The 12,233-nt window shown below is 34.8% G+C and overlaps 1 protein-coding gene across 1 annotated transcript; it reads right to left on the bottom strand.

The window, feature by feature from the left end:
* Positions 1-5,946: 5,946 nt before the first annotated feature.
* LOC134665531 (endoplasmic reticulum chaperone BiP-like) lies at positions 5,947-7,874 on the bottom strand. Its single transcript, XM_063522506.1, has one exon. It carries the CDS (start codon positions 7,828-7,830, stop codon positions 5,947-5,949), a length of 1,884 nt encoding a protein of 627 aa, XP_063378576.1. The 5' UTR covers positions 7,831-7,874.
* Positions 7,875-12,233: the final 4,359 nt, after the last annotated feature.

Genomic DNA, 12,233 nt, shown 5'->3' with positions numbered 1-12,233 from the left:
CTACAGTGAAACCTGGGTGATTTAAATCTCAAGGGACCGGCAATTTAATGACAATTAACGGTTTTCCAATTAAGGCATTAAAGCAGGTCGTACCAAATATCCAGATTAAAAAAAAATGTTATAGAGGTTCTCGTAACATAGGTTGCGTTTATTATTTATTATGTAGTACCTAGATAAAATTTCCCAAAATTAATCATGAAACTCACATCTATTATTTAAAAGTGCCTAAATGACTACATATTTTATATACCCACCAGAGGGTTAGTTAACTAAGAGTAGTTAACTAACCGTTGTTGCTGTTTCTTAATTATTTAATCATTATTACCATGTAAATTCATGGAAATGACATTATATATATCCGTCACGATTGTATAATTTGAATTTGTAACGAGTAATAAAACGTTACAATACTTTTCTTCGAATACCAATTAATTTAGTTTCGTCTGACTTTTTTTTCATTCATATAATAGTACCTACCTACAACTATAAATGAGGATATTAGAGCTAATTATGGCATATACATTGTGTAGAACAGGGGTCTTCAAACTTTAGCCCGAAGGTACCTAATGCCCACAGAATAAACCATGGCCAGACCCGCACTTAGCGACCCGTAGTTTGGAAACCCCTGATGTACCGCCATCTCTGCCTACGGTAGATTTATTTATACAAAGTTAAGTAAAATGCTACTTACGGGCATCCAACGGAATTCAGAAAATGTTTAATGTGATATGTGGTGGTATGTCATGTAATATATAAAAAAAAAACACTGGTCATAAGTAGCACGCGCGTGCGTAGCGATAGCGACTATTAGCGTGGCGCAGTGCGTCTTGCGCAAATAACAAAAGGCGACTGAAATAAGTCGATAGGTACTTGACGCGTAAGTAATGTTCGCAGTGAGGTTAGGATTTAATAGCATTTAATTCAGGCGGGTTATACATACTACGTTAACCTCTAGCCGCCCATACGTCAAACCTTGCCAAGCAAAATGAAACTTTATTTTGTCGACACAAAGTTTACATTACAATGGACCTTTTTATAGGTCTCTGGGCGGCTAGAGGTTAAATTAAAAACAAATTCGTGAGGTCAAATGGCAAAACATTGGGAATATCCATTGAAAAAGAGTGTAGACTATTAATTAGAGTATTATATTAAGTGTAGAGTAACACGCGTATTCGGGAAACGAGATAATCACAAGATCTAGAAACGATATAGAGATCAAATAGATTTACATTAGATATCGACTAAATGTGACTTGCATATCTAAGTCATAACTTGTCGAAATCGTTCAAGAGGACCTCCAGAATCGCGGAAACGTCAAATTTGACATATCTATCTTACAAATATCTTTAAATTATCCATATCGTAACTTCGTTGAGGTCTAGTAGAGATCTAATTCATTTTCGGAATCGAGCCGTATATTTTAATATTTTTAATGGGCAAACACCCATAAAATAACGAGAGGTAGGTGTGGTGGGGTTCTTACTTCAATGAGTTGTCTCGTACAAACACGCATTTTCTGAAGATTTACAGGTTTAGGAGTATATTCTCTGTCACAATGGACGTGAAAATGCTCAGTAATAGTAGAGGAGTAAGGGAGGGGGACTTAGGTATAAATACATACGTTGTCAATGTATTTTTGGACCACCATGACCTATGAATGTACCTATGATACAATAACTTTGATTGTATTCTCTATTTAATAGTTTAGAAACGTCTGGTGTATATTCATCGTCATCGATTAGCATATTCTATCGACATTTATCATCTTGGCTAGGTTTCTTTATGTGTCTATAAGTTTCCAACAATATCGACACGGAAAATGATAGTGAATATCATAGTAAACGTGACAATGAAAGGGTTTTATGCCCCTTTTAAAAATGTTATCGGACTATCTAATATTTGACTAGCATTAATATCAAGAAAATCTCAATTTGAAACTGTCTCACTAAACAATATTAGCCACCAAAGCCCTTACCCGGATATTCCGTATATCCGGAGGTGTTATCCGTTTTATGCCCTATCTATATTTGCCCGGGTCGCGCGGATAAAAATCATTTTCCTCCAACTACCCGAGGATTAGGCTCATAACCGTAAAAAAAGGGCCTTGTTTATGTTGTTACGTCTTTTAATTTGAACTGGGATTAAGTTGCTTGAAAAGGCTAAAGAAACCATATTAATATAAATGAATAAATAAATAAATATTATAGGACAATTTTACACAGATTGTGTTGTGGGTACTAGACGACGATATTTATAATATACACATATATATAAATACTTATATACATAGAAAACATTTATAACTACGGAACAAACATTTGTGATGAATACACAAATAAATGCCCTTACCAGGATTCGAACCCGGGACCTCTTGCTTCGTAGGCAGGGTCACTAGATACCAACTAGGCTAGGGGGCCGTTAAATTCATAGGTATCGAATTCATAGGTATTAGTAATATACAGGGCGATCAATCCAAATGGGTCAATATGGAGAAGTCAGAAACTATGAGAGATAGCGAAATCTGTTCTTAGGTACCATGACTTCGATTTTATAAATGGTCAAGCAAATCTTGTCAGTAGAAAAGGCGCGAAATTCAAATTTTCTATGAGACGATATCTCTTCGCGCCTACATTTTTCTTTGCCGCCTTTTCTACTGACAAGAGAAACTTTATTTGTGTAATACATTTATTTTAATTTTAATATCCATGTTATAAAATAACCTTACTTATGAAGGAATACCTAATAAATAAAGGCATAATATTATCAGAAAGAATGAGCCCTGAAATCTTCTACATCACTTAAATAAAGTATTTTCTCTACATTTGAAAACAAAAATCAACAACAAAGCAAGAGGCTTGAAAGATGCCGTTTTACGAGTGGCCGCGGGGAAAGCGACATAAGCGGCAATAAAGTAAATTGGAGTCTCCTCCATATTCGAGTTATTGTCCGCTTATCCCCGGCCTACCCTGGCGTGGAGATTTTGGAAAATTAGGAGTAATAGTTGTAAGGGAAGCGTGATATGAAAGGCGAGAATAATAAGGCTTTCAAAAATAACCTAAATAATATCAATATTACTTTGCATGTGTTGGGTTTGCTACCTTAATAATATGTTAAAAAAAACAACGGGTTGCACTCCGGGAGTGCCAACAGAAGTGAAAACTCAATGACTACTCCAAAATGTCTGCAGCACTATGTATAATTGACCCATCCTCCTTTCTTTTGAAAAACTTTAGTTCTGAAATTGTTGGTCAGTGAGCTTGTTTAAAATTCGAAACTCAAATTTGTAGCGTTAATTGTTTAAAATTCGAATATAAATTGTAAAGTTACCTTGCAGACCTCGCATCTAAATATATTTGGTCATGATATTTTGAGTTTTATTCACCAGTACTAGAGTTCACTTTTATTAGCGATTTCATGAAGATGTACATATAGCTTTATTGAATTATATTTGAGTGATATAAAGTTAGAATGTAACCTTTTTCATGTAATGTCATTGAGTTTTTCTTTATTGATTTAAATGCCATCTAAATGAGTGGCCATCTAAACGTTACGGTCACGTGATCGCTGTCTCGAGCTTATCATTTTTTTCCCCACCTCAGAAAGTGCCCAGCGCCGCTAAAGAAGTTTTCACTTCAAAAAAAATTGAGGGTGACCAGTTGCTTTTTAAGATGAAAATGTTAAAAAAGCTTCAATTACCGCCTTTGTTGTCTAAGATACAAAGCAACACGGAGCTTGCATATTAATGAATTCCTACTTTCTACCGCAAAGATTTATCTTGCTGCGGGCTCTATAGGCGGTTATGACCTTAGCGTACTAAGGAGTACACGTAGAGAACCACCACGTGCAATAATAGTTATTTAGGGTTCTGTCTGTTGCCGGGTGCGTCTCATAATGAATATGCACTTTTGGTATAATTTCAGTTTATAAACGTTCAAAAAGTATAATCATCTTATGTATAATGCACTAAATGTATATTTTCAATTAGTATAATATAAAAATAATATAACATTCTATATACATAATCGTTGTTTGGTATACTATACACATAAACTAACTATATTTAATATAACATTTATTACGCATATAAATTAAAATAATTAATAAAATTTCATATAATTATCTGAACAAAACATTGGTAAAATTATTTGGATTTCAAAGTTTATAGTACTTAACCAATAATAACTGTCAGAAAAGTAGGTTAGGTTAGGTTTGAACTGTGACCTTTAGAGAAAAAAAACTGCTACCAGAAAAGTGGGTTAGGTTAGGTTAGAACTGTGACCCCTCAGAGAAAAAAAACTGCTACCAGAAAAGTGGGTTAGGTTAGGTTTGAACTGTGACCCCTCAGAGAAAAAAAACTCCTACCAGAAAAGTGGGTTAGGTTAGGTTAGAACTGTGACTACTCAGAGAAAAAAAACTGCTGCCAGAAAAGTGGATTAGGTTAGGTTTGAACTGTGACCCCTCAGAGAAAAAAAACTGCTACCAGAAAAGTGGATTAGGTCAGGTTAGAACTGTGACCCCTCAGAGAAAAAAAACTGCTACCAGAAAAGTAGATTAGGTTAGGTTTGAACTGTGACCCCTCAGAGAAAAAAAACTGCTACCAGAAAAGTGGGTTAGGTTAGGTTTGAACTGTGACCCCTCAGAGAAAAAAAAACTGCTACCAGAAAAGTCGGTTAGGTAAGGTTTGAACTGCGACCCCTCAGAGAAAAAAAATTGCTACCAGAAAAGTGGGTTAGGTTAGGTTATGGAAAACACGTAATTACGTACTAATCACGGCAAACTCAAAGTATATTGTTTATACAAAAAAAATTTTAAGAGTGAATATAATTTCTCTTCTTACCCACACATAATTAGAAAAACATTTTATGGAGCAACTTTACTATCCATGCTATCGTCGTAATTGCATCTCTTATATTTATTGTGTGATATTCGTTTTGTATATTATATTATTTCAATGTTATACATTTTCCTACTTATCATAAACGATATTATATGTAAAGTACATTATACAATATAAAATTATAGAATTCATTGTTATACGTATCGCACGTTATACTAATTGCACGTTATGCCATTCAAAATTATACTAATTGAATTTATATATTCTGAGCAATATATTATAGGTTTGTATACGTTCTATTACTTACCCCTGTTGCCTGCAGGTATAGAAGATGTATAAAATAGGTTATTTTCATTTCTTATGCTCTCTGAAAGTGAATACTTTTTTTTAAATTGATTAAAAAAGGACTTGTCGCATAATAAAATTACCCTAACTGTGATAAAACGAATAAAAATTACGAATCCAATTCCTTTGAGTGTAATGTGACGACAACTTTTTATGATTAATACAAGTTCTCGCTGAAAGAAAGTCTTTCACACTTCCCTATAACCTAAATTAGATCTTATCTCTCAGGAAACAGAGTTCATTTTCTAAAAGAAAGCAAAGTACAGGGCAGCACTCAAAAGTTAGTCGCTGAAGAAAAATGTAAGTTTGCATGGAGTTGGTACTTAGCGACGTCGCGTGACGAATGACAAATGGGACCACTTTGACCCGAGTGCGGCCCTGGCGAAAACTTGGTACGAATAAATCAACCTGTAATATATTACGATATCCTGAACGTATAAAAGTACTTATAGCTTAAGAATTAGCTTGCACTCCGTGGTCCATAACGGTCAAGCAGATGGCATCGCATTCTCACGCCGATGAGGACCCGACAAAAGTTATTAGACAAAACACCTAAGGTAGGTAAATGTAATAAACATATTTAAATATGTTGGCTAACAGCGTATTGCATAACGACTACCAATTAAATTTTGCCGAAATCACAAAAAAAAACTTTGGAATTAAAAGTCCAACTAATTGTAAGTATAATATTTATTATAAAAATTATAACATAAATGTTCTATAAACTACCTACAGTTTTTTGTTCAATTTATAGAAATGCACAATTACAACTCATCCTTTTCGTTATTAACTTCATACTTATCTATTATTGGCTGTATGATAACTTCCAGCGCCCCTTTTTGTTTCTCGTATTCCTCTTTTTCTGCTTCCTGATTATCATGAAGCCACGTCACGGCATTATCAATTACTTCCTCAACTTGTTTTCTATCCACATCACTCATATTAAGCTTAAGTATAATATTTTTTGAAGAAAATACATAACTTTCAAGCTCGTTTCTCGCCTCGACTTTTTCTTTTCTCTTTCTGTCATCTACAGCAAATTTCTCAGCATCTTTAATCATCCTCTCAATATCACTAGGACTTAGTCTGTTCTGATCATTCGTAATTATAATCTTCTCTTTAACTCCGGTTCCTTTATCCTCAGCGGACACATGTAAAATACCGTTAACGTCTAACTCAAAGGTAACTTCTATCTGTGGCACTCCTCTTGCAGCTGCTGTTATGCCTGATAAGTCAAACTTTCCAAGCAAATTGTTATCTTTAGTCATAGTTCGTTCTCCTTCGTAGATTCTTATAGTAACTGTTTCCTGATTATCACTGGTAGTAGAAAATATTTGCGATTTCTTTGTAGGTATGACGGTGTTTCGAGGTATAAGCTTAGTCATGATACCTCCTACCGTTTCAATGCCCAATGTTAAAGGGTTGATGTCTAAAATCACCATTGCCTCATTATCTTCACCGCTGATTATGTTAGCTTGAACTGCTGCACCGTATGCTACTGCTTCATCAGGATTCACACCTCTAGAAGGTTCTTTATTGAAATACTCTTTCACTAATTGCTGCACTTTCGGAATCCTAGTCGACCCACCAACAAGCACTATTTCATCAATATCTTTCACGCTCATTTCCGCATCTTCTAAAACTTTCATTACTGTTTTAAAAGTTGATTTGAATAAATCCATGTTTAGCTCTTCGAACTTAGCTCTGGTCAGGGTTTCTGAGAAATCCTCGCCTTGGAAAAACGACTCGATTTCAATTTTCACTTGTTGCTTGGAAGAAAGAGCGCGCTTTGCTTTCTCGACTTCTCGCCTCAGTTTCTGAACTGCGCGACTATTTCTCATTATATTTTTCCCTTTCTTTTTATATAGCTTTATAAAATAATCCATAACACGGCGATCAAAGTCCTCTCCTCCTAAATGGGTATCTCCATTTGTAGAAACTACTTCAAAAACTCCATTGTCTATAGTAAGTAGTGATACATCAAAGGTTCCGCCTCCTAGATCAAAAACTAACACATTTTTTTCTCCCTCTTTCACGTCGAGACCGTACGCGATAGCTGCTGCAGTAGGTTCATTGATGATTCTTAAGATATTCAAGCCAGCGATTTTGCCAGCATCTTTAGTGGCCTGTCGCTGAGCGTCGTTGAAGTAAGCCGGCACAGTTATCACAGCAGCAGTCACATTTGTACCAAGATACTCTTCAGCAATGTCTTTCATCTTCTTTAACACCATAGCGGAAAGCTCTTCGGGAGCAAACACTTTATCACCTTCACCGATGTTAATTGACACATGTGGTTTATTATTCTTCTCTATAACTTTGAATGGAAAGAACTTCATGTCTTCTTTTAAGCCAAGGTCATTCCAGTCCCTGCCAATTAGTCTTTTAACGTCAAAAACGGTATTCTCCGGATTGTTAGTAGCTTGGTTCTTAGCAGCATCGCCTACTAATCTTTCTCCATTGTTAAACGCCACATAAGATGGGGTGATACGATTGCCCTGTTCATTAGGTATAATTTGGACACGACCATTTTTATACACGGCAACACACGAATAAGTTGTGCCCAGATCTATACCGATGACTGGTCCATACTTCTTATCCTCTTTGGCAAACGCTACCGCGATGTAAATAATTATTACAATGATTTTCATATTTAAATGTCCGGTTTTCTTTATAGGGTCACTCACTGATTTGGGATTAAGAAATAAAGAAAAAAGTATTGTCTGTTCCACTTTAAAATTGCACTGAATTATTGCTTGTGAAATTTTTCAAAATAAACCTGAATTTTTCAATAGGTTTTTTTTCTCAGTAAATTCGTGCGAAGTTCTATAGGGTTGTGAGCTTTTAGATTTCTCAACTGCTAATATATGTTGGGCTTATTTCGCGTGGAGCGTTGTGATTGGCCGACAAAGTGCTCCGTGAGTGGTGACGTGGCAGTGACACTGTGAGAGATTGTGGTGTAATAGGTATTTATTAGAGTTCTATTATTTAGCTGACGTATAATATGCGGTAAATTAAAATATTTATCAAATGTATTTTGAATAAGTTGTATATGGTTGTACAGCTCTAAACCCTAACCATTATCCAAAGTATTGTCCCATCCGACAGAAATGATGAAATTTTAGCTAGTTTGACAGTGCACGACGTTGTATGGGGACCTTGCACTTTGAGACTATGCGCTGAAACTTGGCACAGTTGACTGTTAGCTGGTCTTGAGCAGATACAGATCGGTAGACATCGAGAACCACGTCTCATTTAGTGGGGGGGAGGGGGGGAAGTTCGACGCCGCCGCGCTTCACTTGGAGCAACATTTCTCTAAAACTATACCTATTAGGACATGTGATATATCATTTTCGAATAAATTAAGGATGAGAAATCTAGTTTTGAAACTAGAACAATGCACTTTCTAACAAAAAAAAAAGCGTAAAGTAGAAAAGACTAAAAAACGTATTTGTGATTTTTTCATAATTACCAATTTTTTTTTAAAGTGTAGCAGGAATCTGAAAACAATAAATACAGTTGTAAAGCTACACTTATTACGTTTAAGAAAATATATAGTTTATTATACAAAACTTTTGATAAATGGGAGATAAAAAATAATATTAAGCGTGGGTCAGAGTGATCTCAATACAAAATACTATGAATGTCGGAAAGTTACTTATAATTTGTTCTACAATCGTTTATTTTTTTTAGTTTTTCGTAAATAACTCGTAAACGGTAGCCCACAGCAAAAAATAATCTGTTACGTAAATAATCTGTTTCAGATTTCTTATTTATAACTAACTTTAGTGCTACTTTTTTTCGCTAAGATCAATATGTAAAAAAAATATTGAAGGGAGAAAATAAATACTAAGGTCCCCTTTTTTAGTCATTCGTAAATAACTCGTAAAGGATGGCCAATAGCAAAAAATTTATTTATACATGAATAATTAGCATAAAATTTCCTACAAAAAAGGTTATTCAAACTTTTTGGCTACGATCAATATTAAAAAGGGGACCTTAGAATTTATCTTCTCTCTTTAATATCGTTTTTAATATTGATCCTTGCCAAAAAGTTTTAATAACCTTTTATATAGGAAATTTTATGCTAATTATTCATCAACTAAAAATTTTTTTGCTATTAGCCATCGTTTACGAGTTATTTACGAATGACTAAAAAAGGGGACCTAAGTATTTATTTTCTCCCTTCAATATTTTTTTTAATATTGATTGTGGCGAAAAACAGTAGCACTCATTTTATAAGAAATCTGAAACAGATTATTTACGTAAAAGGTTATTTTTTGCTGTGGGCTACCGTTTACGAGTTATTTACGAAAAACTTAAAAAAATAAACGATTGTAGAACAAATTATAAGTAACTTTCCCACATTCATAGTATTTTGTATTGAGATCACTCTGACCCACGCTTAATATTATTTTTTTATTTTTTATCTCCCATTTATCAATAGTTTTGTATAATAAACTATATATTTTCTTAAACGTAATAAGTGTAGCTTTACAACTGTATTTATTGTTTTCAGATTCCTGCTACACTTAAAAAAAAATTGGTAATTATGAAAAAATCACAAATACGTTTTTTAGTCTTTTCTACTTTACGCTTTTTTTTTGTTAGAAAGTGCATTGTTTTAGTTCCAAAACTAGATTTCTCATCCTTAATTTATCCGACAATGATATATCACATGCCCTAATAGGGATAGTTTTAGAGAAATGTTGCTCCAAGTGAAGCGCGGCGGCGTCGAACTTCCCCCCTCCCCCCCACTAAATGAGACGTGGCTCTCGACGGCTCCCGGTCTGTATCTGCTCAAGACCAGCTAACAATCAACTGTGCCAAGTTTCAGCGCATAGTCTCAAAGTGCAAGGTGTCGTGCAGTAACAAACTAGCTACTGCATGTTGCATACAATTGCAGATCAAACGAAAAAAATAATAATTGGCAGACCTCTTCTCACTCCACTGTTTTAAATCCTGATTTACAATTTGTACTATTTTTATTATAGTAAAACTGTCAAAGATTTTCTTTATTATATTTTCTAATTTTACATTTTGACGAGCATTGTTCTGTACACTGTACCACAACCATAGAGTATATTGAATAATACACCACAACATAGTAGGTAAGGCTGCCCGATTCGAACTTTAAGATACGTCAATTAACAGATCTAGAAACGATATGGATTAGATGTGTCAGTGTCAAAAGTTTTTGTTGACATGTCTATTCCATAATTTTCATTTCTAGATATTTTAACGTAGGTATCTTAAAGTTCGAAATGGGCCGTAAAATCTCTGAAATAAATAGAGATAGATTATTATCTTTAGGTATTTATTTCAGGGGCCAAATTCGACATGTACATCTGTCAGATTTCGCATCCATGTCAAATCAACAGTTGATTTTATTGCGTACTGAGTGTTGATTCCATCAACGGTGGATAATATCATTTGGTACAACCAAAACTCAACTCTAAACTAAGGGTGGTTCGGTTTGGTTTGCTTGTCACCCTAACTGTGGATTGTTAATGTCAAATTTTGATATTGTACGATACGTCAAACGTCGCTTGTCGAATAGGGGTCCAGTCAATATTCCATAATTTGTTCCTTAATCAATCACCGGAGTGTGTGGTGCCATTGGTATACAGGGTGGAAAGGCACGACGATCCTTCCCGGAAGTATTAGGTCGTTTAAGTGATACAGAGCAGATTGGTAATGGTAAGAATCGTTAATTGAGTAAAAAAAAAAAATACCAAATTTTCTACTTTTTAACTGTGGTGATAACCCTATAGCATGTGCACATGACGGCTAGGTTAAGGATCTCCGTCGGGAAAGCTCGGGACTTTACGCTTTTTTCCGATCGTTGACAGAATCGCAATGATGTATGAATGACGCATAAATGACAAATAAATCAAATGAATGCAAAAATATAACAAACAATTTTATTACTTCCTTAGATAATTACTTTTTTCCAATATTTAACACTATCTTCTCTTCACATCGCCGTGTGCCTGCTATACTGCCACAATTCAAAATTTTTGATTTTCTGGATTATTGCAGATTCGTATTCAAAATTGTTCAATTTACGACCTTATTTCGAGAGCCATAGCAAAAAAGGTCTTTAAGAGCCTTTTTCTCACAAGTGGCCTTATGCATTTGACCATAAATTGTCAGACAATTCCCTGCAATACAGCCACTTTTGAGTTGTGGCTATAAAGCACACGTTTTAAATGAAGCTTTTGAGTTGCGTCCTAGAAAATAATAATTAGCTGAGTTACACATATTATTATTATCGCGTACAGTGATCTTGTTCCTATCAAAGTTGATATAAGTTCAAAAACTAAAACCCGACTACTGCAAATCGCGCTCTAAAAAGTATGAAACAAGATAGAATTCTTATCTGAAGTTATCAAACAGGAAATATTATAAATGTTATAATTTTTTTAATAAAAAAATACAACGTAATAAAATGTATTACATTTTTGATATATTTACAGAGATATTCAAAGGATCGCCGTGCATGGTCGTATGCCACGATTATAAACTTTAAGGTAAAGTGGCATACGACCACAGCTATCCTCTGAATCTCTGTAAAAATATAAATAATGTAGTAAATTATACATATTACGTTGTATTTTTTTATTAAAAAAATTATAACATTTATAATATTTCCTGTTTGATAACTTCAGATAAGAATTCTATCTTGTTTCATACTTTTAGAGCGCGATTTGCAGTAGTCGGGTTTTAGTTTTTGAACTTATTTTTTATTTAATTAATTTTGGGGTCATGACTTCGTTACTAACTACCTATTCGAAGTCACTTTATATTACTTTTTCGAGGGCATCCCCAGTACAGAAATACACGCAGAGCGCCACATATATCGGGCTGCGCTATCCTTTGGCATGGAGGCGCTTCCGGCGCCCAGCTTCGGAACGTGTACAGTGCGCCTCCTACGTCGGGCTACGCCCGACTCTATTACTATGAGGGCGCCGAAGGCGCCCGGCTTTGGAACGCGTAGAGCGTGTCTTGTACGTCGGGCTACGCCTGACTCTTTTAGTATAAGGGCGCCAAA

Source organism: Cydia fagiglandana, chromosome 6, assembly GCF_963556715.1.
Source record: "Cydia fagiglandana chromosome 6, ilCydFagi1.1, whole genome shotgun sequence".
Taxonomy (NCBI): domain Eukaryota; kingdom Metazoa; phylum Arthropoda; class Insecta; order Lepidoptera; family Tortricidae; genus Cydia; species Cydia fagiglandana.
The sequence above is the reverse complement of the archived record's forward strand: the minus strand, read 5'-3'. Positions and strand labels throughout refer to the sequence as shown.

Coding starts and splice junctions, on each gene's coding strand:
- LOC134665531 (XM_063522506.1), bottom strand. CDS start 7,830: ATGAAAATCATTGTAATAATTATTTACATCGCGGTAGCGTTTGCCAAA.